The sequence below is a fragment of the Botrytis fragariae genome (genome assembly GCF_013461495.1).
Source record: "Botrytis fragariae strain BVB16 chromosome Unknown tig00000050, whole genome shotgun sequence".
In the NCBI taxonomy this organism is placed as follows: domain Eukaryota; kingdom Fungi; phylum Ascomycota; class Leotiomycetes; order Helotiales; family Sclerotiniaceae; genus Botrytis; species Botrytis fragariae.
This window is the reverse complement of record NW_023500992.1, coordinates 2,359,732-2,378,944: the sequence shown is the minus strand read 5'-3', so window position 1 is coordinate 2,378,944 and position 19,213 is coordinate 2,359,732. Positions and strand designations below refer to the sequence as shown.

The following is a 19,213-nucleotide window of genomic DNA, read 5'->3' as shown; positions in this document are numbered from 1 at the left end:
TTCATCCCCATACTGGTGTATCCACCAGATCAGTCATTGTTAAGGGACAAGCTCGGGCTTTGAAGCCTTCCTTTTGGTGAAATACATATTTGACGGATTTCAAGTACCTCATATCAAGCATATCATTCTTCATAGCCGCTGGCTCAGGACATTGGAACCGAAATTGCTATCATTCATCAATTTGTAAGAACAGTTGAAAGTTCAATTGATCCCTCACCTAATCATAACTCCCCACCCATTGGCGTCTCTCCTTCTCCCACAGCCAATGCATGCTTCACGAGGGGCGAGCGTATCATACTAAATTCCAGTGATTTGGTACAAGATACATACTCAAGTGGCGTCACATGTACTCTCTCTGGGCGCCGGACAAATTTTACGATCATTGGACCTAAAAGTCTCCGAGAATGTTTCGAATAGAGCGCGGGAACGGGAGTCTGACGGCTTCTTACCACGAACCCACGATGGCGGAGATGAGCTCAAGTTGTTGGCACTCGCCACGAATTCATGTTGCTATTCGTGAAAATTCGATCCGGGAACACAACATTGATTAATTGCATGTTTCCTTATTTGATTTTGACTCGGCAGTTTGTTGAGACTGTGCCTCCAAGGTTATCAGGTGAGAATCATGAGATGATGAGAGATTCCGACAGCGTAGGTATTTAGCTGCATGAGAAGGGTTTTGAGCAAAGAGTTTATGGAGTAAGCCTTACAAGTCCAGAAAGGTCTGAGCGATTTATTCGTCGATCTCCCCATGAAGTAATTTCCACATGTCCACTTAGGTACAGATCATAGCATCAAAATTTGTTTAGTATCTTATCTTTTTCTCCGAAGTAGGACTGGAGGTGCAACCATCTTTGCGCTGATGTCTATTTTCTTCAACTCACCGCAGATGCGTGTGCTTGAGGATGTAACATTGCACAACGGCACGACACTGCATTATGCAGGAGAACGATTCAGGTACAAGTCAAGGGCATGGTCCGAAAACCAATGGAGAGAACATAGTAGTATCCTATTGAGAATTAATTCCTTGTTCGTGCCACTGTGTTGTTGACGCTGATGTTATCGCCGAGCTGTTCCTGAGTCCGTAGGAATATGAATCAATTGAATAGTCGAGAGTGAGCGGCTGACAAAAGAAAGATTGTTGCCGCCCTTTTGACATCATGATCTCACGTTCATGTGTTGGAGTGAGGGGCTAATATCAGATAGTGTCCTTGCCGCCGATTATTGTAACGCTTCACGGACATTTGTTTGGACCAGTTCTTTGGTCATGTCGAAACTCAACAATACTGCACGCAGTGAATGTTATCCACGCATCCCTCGATAAGATATTGAAAAAGCATATCGTTGATTGAAGGTTGTCCTATGTAAAATGTTGTGCTTTCCAACTTGGTGTGCTTGTAATTATTCACATGTGTATCTGTATCCCAATTATGGAAACACCAGCCACATTCAAATCATACCCAGAAGCAAAAGGATCAAGAAGCTCATTTCGGCCATAACCCAGCCAAGGTTCGGCACGATGGATTCATCCTTATCATGATTCATCGAGGCTAAACAACATGAGAATGAAGAAAAGACATTGTTACAATCTTTATCGTATACTCCTATTGTCACGCTGAAAGGATCAAAGGTTATTCATAGGATTTTACCAGGGAAACTTTAAAGTGACTGATTGATCAATTGAATATGAGATCTATTCCAGGGATAGACTGGGATAGACTGGGAGCGCCAAATGCCAATGAGATTTCTTTTTGTTGGTTCGTCTGAATTTTGATTGAATGCTTGCATAGATATGCGGCCCTTATTCTTATCGGCAGGTCAATTCTTAAGGCCGTAGGTCGAAGAGGATTCAAGAGAAGATAATGATGTAAAATTGTAATTGCTAGACCACGAGAATATGAATAATCTTTTAATGAAGAGGAGATTCACCTCCACAGAGTCGGACAATTTAAATGATTTTCATGACGTGCAGTAATACTCTATTCGATTTAACAAATCAACTCTAAATCAGAAAATTCGATGGATGTGTATTTAGATGGTAGTCTAAATACGATAAGAATGATATGGAATAGTACATATCTCGAAACTTCAAAAGCTTAAGAGCAGATCATTTTATCCACTAGATATTCATGATATTAAATTAAAAGCGCCCTTAGGGGGGGAAAGGACGGAAAAGAAACATCTACCCCTAGAATGGGACTGTTGATTGGAGAGAATTTTTACGGTGTTTGTATGGAAATTAATGAATCTAGACTTGTTGACTGGGTTTGCCGTTTCAAAACAGTAAACTAAACGCCAAGTAGCCGAGTTAGTTAAGAATGGACATCACTTTTTGTCAATGAGGTATAGAAATGACTGGGATATCTCAAAGGGATCTGTATCTGATGCCCCTGCAAACTGTTTGCCCCTTCTTGATATCTTTCCACTCAGATAGCCCCCAATGGCAAGATCCATGTAATCGGATGGTTAATCCGGACGTCAGGAACCAGAGATCAACAAATTTCCCATTCCCGACGATTCGACCACCCTTAACACTACAATATGGCTTCCTACCTCCATGGCTATTCACTTGGAGCACATTTCCGCCCGGATCTCTTTCTTTCTCACACTCCCGACCAAATGTTTCATTTACTGACCTGTCATGTTGGAATATATCTCTTTAATTCTATAATTCTTGGGCAGCGAATAGGAATCATACTTGGGGAAAATAGATCCGTGTCACTCTATCTAGTTTCCCCTGCATCCCGATTCTGGGCTGAGCCTTTTTTACCTTAATCTTCCTTCATACATGTACTAGCGTACATACATATGGTTTCCCGTGTTGAGGTGGGTAACACTGCATATTGTAAGAGACTACAGGCCATAGTCATATAATATAAGATTCCATACTTTTCTGCATTATGGTTCTATTCCTCACCCTCTTTTGAAGTTTCCCCTCAACACACTTTCGTACTTTTGTACACCACATTCATTTATTCATTCTCTGCGTGCTATTCATTCCTTCATTTGCTACTCTGTTGATACAGAATCTTCTATTCCATCAAACACCAATTGAGGCCAGTCACTCTTGTGTTTTTTCGTTCACTTTTCAACAATCCTTCAGCTTTCAAAACAGTCACTTCACAGATATCAGCACCATCAGATTTGAATACATTTCAAAGTACATATTCTGCAATCAAACTCCTCATCTACACTCACTCCGTCATCATGGTTTTCTCAAAATTGGCCCTCGTGGGCACATTCGCCGCTTCGGCAACAGCATACTCTGCAACTGCAAGAACTTTCGCTGTCAACCATTTCTATGGAACAGGACCTCTTCTTACCGCCCGTGTAGATCCAATTGTCAACCCAGGAACCGTTGGAACACACGTTCATACGATCCAAGGAGGAAGTGCTTTTGGTATGACTATGGGGGACACCACTGCTTTAGATGACTCTAACTGCACTTCCTCCCTTGTCAAGAATGATAAGAGCAATTATTGGACCCCTTCCTTGTATTTTGTCGATCCAAATGATCCCACCAATATTACAGCCGTACCTATGTTCTATATGAACGTTTACTACTTGTAAGTGACGGATCCTATACATTTCGGTAGTAGACATACTAATATCTCAAAAGCTTCGAGCCCACTACCGACAAGATCACCGCTTTCCAACCAGGTCATCGAATGTTGGTTGGAAATGCAGCTCTCCGTACTCCTCCAGCAGGAGGCGGAGGATCCATCGTCGATTATTCTCTCGGAACACCTCAACCAATCCAAGTTACCTGCCCACGTACCAATTACGATACTCCATCTTACCCCGCCGACTCTGACGGATTACACGGAGTAGGGATTCAGGACCCGCAGAACAAGGGAGCAGGTGCTGGATTTCCAGATCAAGATTGTAATGGATATGCTTCGCCAATGCGTCTCGATGCTCACTTTCCTTCATGCTATAATCCCGCCGCTGGATTGACTGATTACAAGACGAACATGGATTGGCCTACAAAGGGAAACTGTCCTGAGGGCTGGATTCATACTCCTCATATTTTCTATGAGGTTTATTACAATACTCCTCTCTTTGCAAGTCAATGGACCCCAGGTCAAGGAAAACAACCTTTTGTTCTTGCTAATGGAGATCCAACTGGTTATGGATTCCATGGAGACTTTGTAAGTTGATATTTTCTCAAGCGAAATGTATTCGATATACTAACAAATCAAAGATCTCGGGTTGGGACGTAGAAACTCTCCAACAAATCATCGATAACTGCGACGCAGGTGATAGTGGGATGGATAAATGCCCAGGTCTCATCGGTGGCCTCAACGATCCAACCACATCTTGCACTATCGCATCACCAATTGATGAAGTCGTCAACGGGACTATGTCTGTGTTACCCGGTGGTAATTCTATTGGACAATGGGGCTCTGGTGTAGCCAGCGTTGCTTCTTCTGTTGTCGCATCTGCTACTTCTGGTATTGCTTCCCAAGCTTCTTCAGTAGCTGTCGGTTCTTCTTCGGCTGTTTCTTCTGTTGCAGCTGGTGCTTCATCAGTTGCAGCTTCGGTATCCAATGTTGCATCATCTGTACTAGGGGTTGCTACATCAGCAGCAAGTATTTCGATCTCAAGCATTTCTCTGCCTGTATACCAAACACCAACACCAACTTCACCCTCATCCCAACACTCTCAAACCCACACCCGCAGCGGCGCTTCCACCAAGGTTGCAGCAGCATCCCCAGTCGCTAGCGAGGTCGTATCTTCCAGCGTCATCACATCCGGAGGTCAAGTCTTCACATCCATCGTCACCGTCCACGCTTCCACACTCATCTACCAAACCGTGTCAGTCACCGCAGGCCAAGTTCTTCCTACCGGTTCTAGCGTCTCTTCTAGTACCCCGGCTGCTATTTCCGGATACTCATACGCTGGTTGTTACGCAGATCAAGAATCAAGCCGCGCGCTCTCTGGCGTCACATTTGCTGATGTGGGTCAGGGTGCTGTTTCTAACTCAGCGTGTGTGGCGTACTGTGAAGAAAAGGGATATAGTGTCGCGGGAACAGAATATGGAGGACAGTGTTTCTGTGGACAAAGTTTACCGAGTCAGACACTGGATGCGAGTGAGTGTGCTATGGCGTGCGAGGGAGATGCAAATGAAACTTGTGGGGGTTCGTTGGCGTTGAGTGTTTATTCGAAGAGTGGCGCCAGCAAGAGAAAGTCGAGACATGTGCATAGACATGCGCAGAGGAATTAGACTGCTTTCTAGCGAGTGTTGTCTCTGTTGCTCTGGGGATATGCAGTGAGCTGGTCGATCTGTATCCCATGGATGCTAGCGGTGGTTGGTGTGGAGGAAACATACAGACATACAAAATAACCTTCGTTCTCGCAAGGCGAGCCCTTTTATTCTTTCTTCTTTCTTGAACAAATTTTAGAGATATTGGAGCAATTTGATAGGGTAGACAATCTTCTTTGAAAAAGTATCTCGAACAATCAAGTCTTCTCAACTCATAGTTTTTTGTGGATTGTAGGCTAGGTTGAGATATGTGTGGTAGTTATGAGATTTATGAATTGATGATCTTTTGATTGTATTGTATATATATCGCTTAATTTGATATTTAGTTTGTGATGTCTTGTCTTGTGTGTATTCCGTGTTTTGGTGCTTTGGAACTATTGAAATAGGATGGTGGGGTTTGTGAGGGGAGGGAGGGGAGATTATGGTGGGATCTCTGCAATGGGCTAATTGTATTTTTAGGTGGTGGGTTATATGGCGATGAATGAGAGTAGGAGAGTGATTGTGTGATATGAATCAGAATATTGATGTGCATTGGGATATTGACATGAGTTTGGACAATGATGTAGATTGGGATCATGATATGAATGAAGATAATGACATGATTTGGGATGATGATATGAGTTAGGATAATGATATAAGTTGGTATATTGATACAAATTGGAATAAGTACATAAATTGGAATAATGATATGGATTAGACAATCATATAAGTTGAGATGATAAAATGAAGTGGAATCATGATATAAATTGAAATAACTTAATGGGATAGTTTGAGACAATGATACTTGAAATAATAATACAAATTGAAGAATGATATAAATCGAGATATTAACATGAATTAGAAGAACAATAAGAATCAAAACAACCATAGTATTTCAAAAGGAAGCAAAGAGAGAAAATACTTAACAGGACGAACCTATCTGTATCTCACTCTCACTTCCACTTCGTCTCCCATTCCCAGCACAAGATGTAAAACCAAACATCCAACACACACCCTCAATATTTTTACGAGATTGTCTCGCTAAAAGCTACTGGTACCAGCCAGTAGGAAGCTCGCGACAGATGTGAAACCTCACAATCGGATATCAGTATCTACTGTACTCTAGAGTCAGACACTTGTCGAGAGTATCGGAGCGAAGAAAGTGTGCATCATATATTTGAACTTCCTACATAATGCCAGCTAGCTACTATGTGGAGGAGATAACAATGTCGGAAGAGTCAACGAGAACAGATGTGCGAAATTGGGAGGAAGAGAAGGGTGATAAGTGGATGTGTATTTTGGGTATAGTTTAGAGTTATATGAGTATTTTATGGGATAGAGAAGATGGATTGCTAGAATAGTTGTGAAAAGACTGGATGGATGAAAGATAGTTAGTTGAATGCTGTGTTGTTATTCTTGTACTGGGAATTTCTATCCATGTTATATTGTGTGGCATCACATTGCTTGACCTAATAGTTTTAAGATACAGCAAACGAGCTGTAATGGTGTACCCATGTATCAGGAAATAGATATTCACAGTAAATGTAGCATAGGACACCAAACTAACCAAGATATACATCCAGAAATAGTCTTCAGCTCACAGTTCCAGTACCCGCCATCGCATATAGTGATTCATTTAGTTATTCATTTAGTCATTCATACACAGCGGCACAGCCACAGCTTCCATCCCGATCTCGAACGCTTTCCCAGATACTATTCGGAAAAGCCACAGGCGCCGGATATAGATCCCTCTAACTTCTGAGCATTGACCTATACGTGACAACTAGTAAGTTGAGTTGATCCCAACTTGCGTTGTGTCTTCTTAGGACCTAGATTGGGAGCTATTATTCGGAAAGAAGAATAAGGACTACCTAGATACTGATAACTACAACATGATCCATGCCCCATCAAACAATTCATCTCCGTGTATAATACATAGGAAACAACGTTATTATTTATACAAACAAACAGGCGATGATATTAAACATATACCGAAATCATTACTCTCATATATATATACCCTACCTTAAACTGCTTCTTTAAACTCCCTTCCTCAAACTTCCTCCTCAAACTCCCCACAATTCACCCTACCCACCCATCTCCCTCCTACTACAAAACCCAAAACCAAAATCCCCATGAATCCCCTTCAAACTTCATTATACACAACTCCCAACTCCCAACTCTGTACTACGATACACCCATTCTACATATCTCAAGACCTCAGTATCTCCCTCGAGATATTCAGATCCTTCGTATCCTCGAAAGACTTGAAATATCTAATACTCTCCGTGTGAGTGATATATATGAGATTACAATTCGATTCAATTCAATTCGATGATAAGTATCCGAGGTTAATAGCGGGATATCTCCAAGATTACAAAGAGATATGTAGACCATCTCCTTCCCTTCCCTTCCCTTCCCTTCCCTTCCAGTACTAAAAAGAAGATATAAGTATACAAAGAAATACAACAAACCATACAATAAATAACCAAATTACAAATTAATCACAAGCTTAAAAAAAGAGATAATAAATATCAATTCCCTCCTCACGAATACCACACGTATCCTACACAACCTACCTCTGTTGTGCTCCATCTCCATAGATGCGCAAATTTTACATACTCGTCTCGATCGAAATAAGTAGAGAGAAGGTATGCCGGAATAAATGGCGATGAGATAAAGAACTTGTAACCCCTAGCACATAGCACAACAACCTCTACATCGGGCTTAAACCCCATATACAAATCCACACTAGCAGTAATCGCGAGGGAGTGTCAACAACTCTACCCTATGCCAGCACTAAAACCCAGTAGACGAGAAGCGCAGGAAAGATTCAAGTAGCTCCTACGGAGATCGGAAGATTGCTGGCTGTGTGTGGTGACTGAGAAATGAACAATATCGCTAAGTTAAGAAAACTTACTCGCAACCCCAAAGAACATTTTCTTTCCCCCCCCCCCCCTATCCTCAACAAGACTCTCGCGCCACGGCACCCGCTCCTCCTCCAAATTCGCCCCGCCACCACCGCCGTCATAAACCTCTCCACCGCGGCCTCTGCGTCATTATCCCATACTCTTCATGCTAACCTTCTCTCGAAAATGCACATACGCACTCTTCGTAAACATCACATCACATCTGTAAAAACGGATACCTATCATTGTCATTTCTTTCATAACCCTAACACGGAAATCCTTCTCATCTAACCCCATTCAAGAACATCCCATCCAAGAACATAAATGCATTCATAAAAGAAACCATCCCAACCCAAAACAGACTCGAAAATCAAAAACTTCATAACGCTGCGAGCGATATCAACACCTTCGATTTCAATCACAACCTTGGATTTATGATAGCCAGTGTTCCTACCACTCCTGCAGGATCCGATCCTGTCTCCGTCACCATACCCATACAACTCATCCCCTTCCTCCAAGATTTTACCGATATCTGAGTGATGCTGCAAACAGCAATGAACAAACATGCTGTATAGCTGGCGCACCGTGTATATCAGAAATAATAAGAGCACCAAAGCAAACCCCAGACGTAGGACAGGGGAAAATCATTGCACAGCTTGGACATGAGTGCGATATATTGGGATGCGATTGTTGATGATAATGGATTGAGAGATATAGCGACTATGCAAGAGAAAGTGTCTACTTACCTACAAGGACCATTGCCGTGTCCTGTGTTTACAAGTAATTCAACGGCCAGCAAGTATTTATTTGAAGAAGATTCACAAAAAGGTTGCAATGTTCTTGCCATTCATAGACGAAGTTTGCTTTCATTTTGATTTGCTTGTAATATTGAATTGGGGTTTGAGGCATTTACTGATACTGATACAAACAGCAATTCCAGTGGATTATAGATGGTATCACTGGCAGCTTGAGGCTTGAGCACGTATGATGAAATGCGATAGAAATGGTACAAAGTAGTAGGATAGATATGCAGGCAAAATAGTGTTGCCCGAGGAAGAATTATCCTTCGAGACAGAAATTACTTGAGTATAATCTCAGATATGTGAATACTCGCAACTCAGCTCGAGTATTATTATTATGAAAGCAAAAGGGGTAAGGGGATATCGTAAGAAAGGTTCTTTCTGATACAATGTCCGCTTTGCTGGCCACACTAATGTCCAATCGAACTTTAGGGCCATAGTCTCAGAAGTTTATACATGTGTACGGCAACGTAGGCTGAAAATTATGAGTGTAGATTGAAGTCAGATAAATGCACGATGTTTATTAATCTGACAAGTTCGCCCTATACTTGAACGACACGCAATTGACATGCCATATTTCACAACAAGGAGTCAACTTGATAAGCCAATGTCAATGTCAATTGACCAGATATACTATACATCAGATTTGTAACTTGTTGAGAAAATAAAGAATGCCGGTCGATATCAGAATTGAAGTCTTTCATTCGACATATGACGATGCAATACCCATACGAGTACCTAGATAGGTTGTTAAATGTGCAGGTACCCTAGAAGAAAAACGATCGAATCGAACTGTTTACCCTTATTGCTCATCTGTACACTTAAGCCTCGATGATCGCGTGTGTGCGCGGGATTGGAAACACTCGCTTCCTTTGATTCATGTGGTCTAATACGAGGGGTTAGATGTATGTATGATATATATCATAATAGGAGAGATGTTTTGAAACAAATCAAATCAAATGACAAGGAATATTCCGAGAAGATGTAAGAAGACGTGCCAGCACAATCCATCTTTGCTTTCATGGTAATGATTTGAAGCATGCCATCATCAATAAAGCAAAAGATTCTTGATCGGCTCAAGGTTCCGGTCTTATGATGTTATTGGATACTTGGGCATTTCCAAGTTTTCATCTATCCATGATACACTAGGTACTTTTTGTCAAGGTGTAAAAAGTGTATGCATGCAGCGATATGTACCCCATGGCAGGGATTTCTTTGGGTCTTTTGTTTATCATTGTTGGAACATTGGGTTGTCCTCTTTCAATCTCTTGTGAAGAGAATGAATGATTTCTCAAATTGTAAAGATGGAGTATTCAAAGCAGCAGGAATCTTCGTGCGTGCAGGTTTCAACTATGAGGAAAGATGTGATTTTGATTTTCATTTTGATGCTGGTTCACGTCAGGTTGTGTTGTGTTGTGTTGTGTTGTGTTATGCTGCGTTGATGAGTTCCGATGATCAGGTGATTGATGGAATATGAAGTTGTGCGATGTCGGCGATAGGGTTGTCGGTGAATGTTAAATTGTACCTCCGACTTCGTATAGAAAGCATACCGGTACTCGCTCCCATGCGAAGTACCTAGTAGTTCTTCGACCGACCGATCAAAGGCAAAGGCAGAGGGCGTTCGGTGGGAAAATCCTTGAAAGGGAATGCGGTTGGCTGGTTGGCTGGTTGGCTGGTTGGTTGGCTGTGGCTCTTCTCTTTTACCTTTAAAAGGGAGATGTTTATTTCAGGGTCCAGCCAACCAGGGTCTAAAGGGAAACGGACGAACGCATGTGATCAATGTTGCATGAATGAAGGAGATGGGATGGGGCAGTGAAAATGAATACTATGGATTTGTTGGGAATGGCTTGGGTGAGATGGACAGTGAGAAATGAACGAGATATATGAATATGTATATGAGGTATGTACGTAAACTATCGACGATGAGGGTGATTATCAAGCACAAAAATGACTGTGAATGGTTTACATGATTTGACCGACAAGATTGAAGAATCGAATGAAAATCTACCCTCGTCATCGTCTTCTCTCGTGACTCTCGTGACTCTCGTGATTAGAATTGAATGGCGTAAGTATTTAATTTCAAATACAATGGCTGAGAACTTTTGAATGCTTCATTCAATCTTGTGTATGTAGAAAGTACTAGGTATTGGTACTCATAGTATCTTTAAGCTTCTTTCTTCTCCTCCTTCTTTTCTTCTTCCCTCACTCCCAGACCTCACTCCCAGACTTCACTCCCAGACTTCACTCAAAACTGCCTGGTTCAGAGTGAAGTGAAAGTAGTGTATTAGCGTCATAAGTTCGGTCCAAAACGGTATAGCGCCACTAGATAATGAATGATAATCAATGATAAGACCTTTTGCATTTCGATATCACGAGTACGATTCATTCACACCAAAGAGAATGAGTGACTGACTGACTGACTGACTGACTGATTTGGAGTACTTTTAGAACGACAACGACAACGAGAAAAGAAAAGAATAATAAGACTCATCAGATTATAAATCTTTCTTCTCTGTCGATTGATCTCTGACTTCTCTCTACTCATAAATCTTATTATTACCTACGCACCTTACCTAACTTACTTCTACCGTACTAGGTTCCTACTACCTATTCACACTCAAGACGCCATACCTACTCATCCTTACACAATCATCAATATCATACATCTTAACTCTACCTCGACATACAAATTCATTATCTAAATTACTTGACAAGATCTTATCAATCCACCTTCCTACTTTCCATCGTGATACTGCAAAATTGAACGGCTTTTATCGAATCATTAACTTGAACTCGGCAGATTATCTACAAGCAGCCTTTCGTTATCCTGAACCTCGACAATAACCAGCCAACCGGGTTCCAATAATCTCTCTCCGCCATCAATATCGTACAACACACGAGCCGCATATACCTTTCTACCTTCTCCCTTTTGTCTTTCTGCCGTGTACTCTCGAGAGACCTTGGCCATTTTCTGAAAGGCTTGCCAATAACTACCGAGGGCGCGCATATCAGCAAGCTCAACTTCGATACTGTTACCTAACATATTTCATCGTCGTACAACCTCCTCATTCTAAATCTGCTCGATACATAAAACTTCATTCACCTCTTCATCTTATCAAAGCGACAATAAGTGTGTCGATGCAGACGATTATTTCATCAAGGATATTGCCTCTTTCGAGTTGTTGAGTCGAGGGGAGGATCTTTCAAGGAACTGAGAAGGATATTATACCTTCCTGGATGAACAATCGCAGTCATGGCTTCAACAACTACTTCAACTTCATCCTTGTCGTCAAGACGGCAAAAGACTGGCGTGGGATCCTTTACTATCAATGAGCAAATTGGGAAAGGGAGTTTTGCCACGGTTTATCGGGGTACACATATGGTATGTAATGGAGTAGATGGCAGCCTTGTCATCTTATCTACCGTTTATGATGATTCTTGAGAGCTGTCAGGACCGAGATCTCTACAACTTCTGTCTCATATTCTCTGATACTTCTAATGCTAACGCGTCTTATCATAGCCCAGTGGAAATCTCGTGGCGATAAAGTCCGTAAACCTATCCAGACTTAATAAGAAACTCAAAGATAACCTATATGTCGAAATCGAAATATTAAAAAGCCTTTACCATCCTCACATCGTTGCCCTCATTGATTGCAGAGAATCTGCCTCGCATATACATCTGATGATGGAATACTGTGAATTGGGGGACTTGTCATATTTCATTAAGAAGAGGGATAGACTGGCCGATAACCCTACGCTTTATGATATGGTTAAGAAATATCCTATGCCGGTTGAAGGCGGACTCAACCAAGTTGTAGTTCGTCACTTTTTCAAACAATTGTCAAGTGCTATGGAATTCTTAAGGGAACGGGACTTCGTACATAGGGACGTTAAACCACAAAATTTACTTTTAATCCCATCACCGGAATGGATAGCAAAGAGGGCGAAAGGTGGACCGGAAGCCATGAAAGCGAGCAAGGAATCCGTTGTGGCTATGGTTGGAATCAATTCACTACCGATGCTTAAATTGGCAGATTTCGGATTTGCTCGATCATTACCATCTACTTCCCTTGCAGAGACTTTATGCGGTTCACCCCTTTACATGGCACCCGAAATTTTGCGTTACGAGAAGTACGATGCGCGAGCTGATCTCTGGTCTATTGGAACGGTTCTTTATGAAATGATGACAGGAAGACCACCTTTCAAAGCAATAAATCATGTTCAGTTATTACAAAAAATTGAGAAAAACCAAGATGAAATTAGATTCCCTAGTAGGGGTATCTATAGCAGAGACTTGAAGGATATTGTGCGACGTCTCCTCAAAAAGAAACCGGAAGATCGAATAACCTTTCCAGAATACTTTGCTCACCCAGTTGTGACCGAACCAATTCCTGGCTTGGTTGGAGATGATCGACCAAAAGAAAAATCTCCGGAAACTTCAATTGTCCGTCAGCCATCTTTGAGAGATCGTCAACGTGAAAGTCCAACTGTCAAGCATATTGATACGGCATATGAATCATTGATTACCAGAGATATCGGGGAGCAATCTCCAAGAACTCCTACTGTAGAATCCAATCAACATTTTGGAACACCGGGTCACAACTCGGGTCGTCCTGGCTCGAGAGATCGACCTCCTCCAATTTCTGCTGCAACTGCTCCAAATGTGGATACCTTGCCCAGACAAAGAGACCGCAAGGATCGCACGGAACCAAACTATGATCCAATTGTAAGAACTGGGTCCAGGAAACAACGTTACGATGAGCAAGCAAATTTGCAAACCAAAACCGAGATTCAATCGAGTAATTCTATTACTGAAGCCGAGCAAGATGTCCGTGATGCTAGAGAATATGTTCTAGTTGAGAAGAAAGCTGTTGAAGTAAATGCTTTTGCTGATGAGATGGCTGCAAATCCGCGACTTGGACGTGCTAATTCAACGCCTAAACAATTACCCAGAAGACATACCTCAATGGGAGAACCAAATTCGACAACAGGAGCTGTAGCTGTACCACCGTCACGTACAGTTCAAAAAGCATCAGGAAGAGCCCAACCAGATACATCATCTGCGAGAAATTCATATGGTTCTTATGGTAAAACTGGTAGTAGTCCATCAACTGCTTCAGCTATAGCCAAAGCACTTCAAGGTGCAAGTGTGAGAGTATTTGGAGTTTCTTGGTCTCCAACTCTCATTGGAAAAGGTCCATCTCCACAACAATTATACAACCCTTATCCCACTTATCCTACATCTAATGCTGGGTTGATTGGAGATGGCCGACCTATTGATGAGGATCAAAGAGTTGTCAACATTATTGAGGATTCTGCAACTCGAAGTGATGTTGTTTATGGATTTGCTGAAGTCAAATATCGACAACTTATTCCTTTAGCACCTTCTATGAATCATGGCCTAGGAGGTCCAAATCCCGAAAGAATGGGTGATGCTATGGATGAAGATGATGGTCTCACCGTGGAGGCTATTGTCAATTTATCCGAAGAAGCACTTGTATTATATGTCAAGTCATTATCACTTCTTTCAAAATCCATGGATATTGCAGGAGCTTGGTGGTCACGAAAGCAACGTGGTGGAATCATTAGTGGAGGACACACTCCAGGAAGTGATTCATCTTCAGCAGCTCAAGCAGGAAACCGTATTAACGGTGCAGTTCAGTGGGTCCGAACTCGATTCAATGAAGTTTTGGAGAAAGCAGAACTCGTTCGCCTTAAATTGGTCGAGGCTCAAAAACGACTTCCTGAAGATCATCCAGGGCACCCAAACAATCGTTCAACAGCTTCAAGATTGGTTGGTGGATCTTCGACCACTGATGGTGTTGTATTGAGCTCTGGTATAACTGCTGAAAAATTGATGTATGATCGTGCTCTAGAAATGAGTCGTACAGCTGCTATCAATGAGTTGGCAAATGAAGATCTTCCTGGCTGTGAAATCTCATACACAACTGCCATCAGAATGCTTGAGGCAGTTCTCGAAAATGATGAAGAACTTATTCCTCGCAAGAGATCATCAAGTCTACGAGAAGACAAGGAGAAATCTGAAGGGGGAGAAGTTAATGGTATCAATTTCGGTGACAGAAAAGATGTCTTGAAAGGTAACTATAATTCTTGGTTTTGTGAAGGCTTACATTTGTAAATGAAATGCTAATTTGAAAATAGTACTTCAAATGATTCGTACTCGTCTTCAAGTCCTCAAGAAGAAGATGACAGCTATTGCCAAACATCAATCAATGCCGCCTCCATCATCATCTCCACGTCGAAGTTATAGTGGAGGAACTACTCCTACCATCAATAATACTCCACCGAAATAAACCATATACAGACAAGCAAGAAAGCTGGTCTTTCGATTAGTCGAATGCATTATGATAACATGGACGTAAACGCAAATGCATAGTTTGGGCGTCATTCGAGTTTAACAACTTCCATCTCTTTTCTCACTCATTTCAGGCTGAATATTTTGTATGAGTTTTTAGAAATCTTTGGAATTTCTTTGTTTTTATGTGGATTTTGGTTGTTCTTTCCTTTTCTTTGGACTGGAGTACTTGGATTTGTGCTTCATATGGGGATTTCATATGAAAGCAGGTACATACGACATTCACTTCGTCTCACAACCTACTGATGATTATGATGGAGGGTTGGAATGGTTAAGATTGGCGTTATCTTACTTCATACTAGTATCGTTATTTTCAGTTATTGAGAGCTTGTGAATACACAAGCTGCTCAATGTTTTCTTTTCTATTTCTTTTCAACTTTTTGCAAGATTCAATGGGGTTAGGTTGGGAAGGAGGATGGATGGATTGATGGTGTTTGATAGAGACAGACACGCACACGCAAATGAATGGATGGATTGAATCGGACACTCCCTCTCCTCTCTTATTGGCGCAACACACCCAGGGATTTATTTGGATTTGGCGTTTGGTTGGGATTTTCATTTTACTTGTTGGATTGGATTGGTGATTTGGGAAGTTGCTGAGGGATTTTTTATTTTGAAGTATGGTTGTGCTGAGGAGGATGAGGCAAGGGAATCATGGGGTATGCATGCGTGCATGCGTGCATGGATTGCATTGATCTGCATCATAGTATCTGAGAAGATATCATCATATCATATCATGAAATGCAGTAGAGCAGGTTGTGGATAAGAAGCCAGGAAGTTGGTCAACTAGCAAGTGAGTAGGCAGTTTCAGAATGAACAGGATTTAGGATATTGGATTTCGTGGATTGGGATAGGATGGAATGGGATGGAATAGGATAGGATAGGATAGGATGATAGAGATACATTAATCACAATATGAGTGATCCATAACTATGTTGAACTATTCGTGAGTGACTGAGGGTGCTTGTGCGAATTACTAATCACTAATTACCGGTTTCCCGTTCTCCTCCTTTCCCTGCTTCCTTGGCGATTCATCCATTCATTCATCAATTACCGCATCATCTCTCTCCCATGATATGTACACAAGATGATTAATACGACGTGTACATGTATATATGTACATCATTGGAAAGTAGGTGATGATGTACAAGCGGGTAGGTATGGATATCACATATACACATCATGCACCAGACGTCACGCACCACATATTACGTATCTCACATCTCACATCCGACCATAGGATTGGCTATCATTCTCACATCGAGGTAATGGGATATCTTATGCTTCGATGTTATATGCTCTGCTGTTACTATCCTATCCTATCCAGATACCACACATACAACCTCTCCTCCCCTCTCCTCCCCTCCCTCCTCATGCAAACATCTCCTCAACCAGGAACCAGATAGGTAGGTATACTTGCTACAAGCCACCCCATCCCAAGAATCCCAAGGTGCGTTGCGCTCAGCAAAAACGTCATGTTTCCATACATCAACCACCCCTTCCTTCTTTCTTACTGTCCAAAATAAAGTAGGAGGTAGGTAGATCAAGAAACAGTCGATACCCCCTTCCCCCAAACCCTCCCAAATGCCTTTGCCTTCTAGGTATAATTGCGACTTCAACTTTATAGTTCCGTAACGTCAAGCAAATCGTCATGTTTTCCACTCAATCACTTTTCCCGATATTGCATGGCGTTCCATTGCATCAAAGAACCTCAATGCTCAATCGTCAAGTAAATTGCCCAAAAACAGTAGATACCCCCAAAAAATCAAAACTCCTTCTTCCCAATGCCTTTAGGTATAATTGCGACTTAAAGTCAAGCAAAACGTCATGTTCTGGTCGCCCAAAACAGTAGATACCCCCAAAAACTCCTGGTATAATTGCAACTCATGAAAGCGGAGTCTCGCAAAACGTCATGTTTATGAATCATTTTTCCCTCCCGTTCGCCGATGCCAGTTTAGATCGTAAAACATCTTTGTGATGAGAAAGGAAAAAGTAAAAACAGTAGATACCCAAAAAGCTTTTGTAAAAACCCTTCTCCGAAAAACGAAACAAAAATCCTTTTCATAAAAAATGCGTGTACTGAATGAGAATTGGAGTTTTTTTTTTAATTTTCCAAGGGGATATGAACATTCTTCTCGCCTGCAGGAATCACGACATCTTCCTTCTCGCCCTTGAGGTTTGGTAGTTCATCAATAGATTCTTTGATGATGGCGAGAGCCTTTTGAATATCTTCTTCGCTGATAACAAGAGGTGGTGCAAGACGAATGATGTTCTCGTGGGTTGGTTTGGCCTATGGGTTGTTAGCCATATTCATCTCAAATAGCTTTCCATCATAAAATAGAAAAGAAAAAAACTTACAAGTAATCCCTTGCTCTTCATCAACATACACAAATCCCAAGCACTGTGACCACCAGTCTTTGTCTCATCAATGACAATAGCGTTCAACAAACCCTTTCCTCTAACCAACTTAATCATAGGACTGTTGAAATCTTCCAATCCTTTTCTTAGGACATGACCCAACTTTTCAGCTCTCTCAGTCAATTTTTCTTCTTCCATAATCTCCAAAGCACGAATAGAAACTGCACAACCCAATGGGTTACCTCCATATGTAGAACCGTGAGTACCAGGTTCAACAGTAAGCATAATTTCCTTTGAACTCAAAACGCAAGAGACTGGGTACATTCCACCAGAGATGGCCTTTCCGAGAGTAACCATATCTGGTTTAATACCAGACCATTCTGAGCAAAGCATACGTCCAGTTCTACCAATACCAGTTTGGATCTCGTCACAGATCAAGAGGACATTGTGTTTCTTGCAAAGAGCATGAATCTTTGCAAGATAATCATCATCTGGGACAACCACACCGGCTTCACCTTGAATTGGTTCGACAATGAAGGCAGCGGTATTCTTTCCGTGGGCTTCGAGGACAATTTCGAGGTCAGATACATTGTTGAATCTAATTTGTCTCTTGGTAGTTGGGCATTCAGCACCGACACCTGGAACATATGGGCCATAGTTATCGCGAGATTCAGGATCGACGGACATGGAAATTGCGGTCATCTGTAGTGGAAATTTAGAGTTAGTATTATACTCTTATAAACAATTCGAGCGTAGCGAGCTATGGGGGTTTGGGGGCTTGCCCCCATGAAGAAGGTGTAGGTGACGCTCCGCTGGCCCTCCGGGGGCCACTGCCGTGGAGGCAGACTAGAGGGGTATGAAAGAATGAGGAAACATCAATGCAACATACCGTTCTTCCATGAAAGTTCTCCGCCGCTGCAAAGATGAGCGCCTTATCCTTCTCAACGCCCTTAACCTTATACGCCCACTTCCTCGCAATCTTAATCGCCGTCTCTACTGCCTCCGCTCCCGTGTTCATTGGCAAAACCATATCATATCCAAAAACCTGTTTAATCTTCTCCGCCCACTTAGGGAAAACATCATTATGGAATGCTCTTGAGGAAAGCGTTAAACGTTGAGCTTGCGCACACAGAGCCGCCACGAGCTCCGGATGACAATGGCCTTGGTTGACGGCGGAGTAGGCCGAGAGACAATCGATGTAGTGGTTTCCTTCGGGGTCCCAGACGGAGGATCCAGAGGCCCGGGCAAAGACGATGGGCAGGGGATGGTAGTTGTGGGCTGCGTAGGCGTGTTCGTCGTGGATGGCGGAGGCGGTGGAGGTGGAATGGTATTTGGATTCGGGGATGCTGGTTACGGGGGAGAAGGTGGGGGCGGTAGCTTTGAGTGTGCTACCGGTACCGTTGGTGGTGGACAGGGTGTCTGCGTGGGGAGCCATGTTTGATGGGAATGTGATTTGTGATAGATGTTTTTGGGGGTGTGTTTTGTGGATTGTTACTATGATTTTGAGATTATGTTAGAAGGTGAA

At 42.2% G+C, this 19,213-nt stretch overlaps 4 protein-coding genes across 4 annotated transcripts; 2 read left to right on the top strand and 2 right to left on the bottom strand.

Moving 5' to 3' along the window:
- Window positions 1-3,207: 3,207 nt before the first annotated feature.
- Bfra_004722 (putative wsc domain containing protein) lies at window positions 3,208-5,227 on the top strand (the record flags this gene model as incomplete). The annotated part of the gene is made up of 3 exons (XM_037335119.1): window positions 3,208-3,566; window positions 3,620-4,151; window positions 4,205-5,227. The coding sequence occupies 3 exons, from the start codon at window positions 3,208-3,210 to the stop codon at window positions 5,225-5,227; spliced, it is 1,914 nt and encodes a 637-aa protein (XP_037193653.1).
- A 6,509-nt stretch (window positions 5,228-11,736) lies between these two features.
- Bfra_004721 (uncharacterized protein) lies at window positions 11,737-11,997 on the bottom strand (the record flags this gene model as incomplete). Its single annotated transcript, XM_037335118.1, has 1 exon — window positions 11,737-11,997. One exon carries the CDS (start codon window positions 11,995-11,997, stop codon window positions 11,737-11,739), a length of 261 nt encoding a protein of 86 aa, XP_037193652.1.
- Window positions 11,998-12,207: 210 nt separating this feature from the next.
- Window positions 12,208-15,268, top strand: Bfra_004720 (putative serine threonine protein kinase protein; the record flags this gene model as incomplete). The annotated part of the gene is made up of 3 exons (XM_037335117.1): window positions 12,208-12,336; window positions 12,475-15,052; window positions 15,117-15,268. 3 exons carry the CDS (start codon window positions 12,208-12,210, stop codon window positions 15,266-15,268), a joined length of 2,859 nt encoding a protein of 952 aa, XP_037193651.1.
- Window positions 15,269-17,434: 2,166 nt separating this feature from the next.
- Bfra_004719 (putative ornithine aminotransferase protein) lies at window positions 17,435-19,123 on the bottom strand (the record flags this gene model as incomplete). Its single annotated transcript, XM_037335116.1, has 3 exons — window positions 17,435-17,620; window positions 17,689-18,390; window positions 18,578-19,123. The coding sequence occupies 3 exons, from the start codon at window positions 19,121-19,123 to the stop codon at window positions 17,435-17,437; spliced, it is 1,434 nt and encodes a 477-aa protein (XP_037193650.1).
- Between the last annotated feature and the right edge of the window lie 90 nt (window positions 19,124-19,213).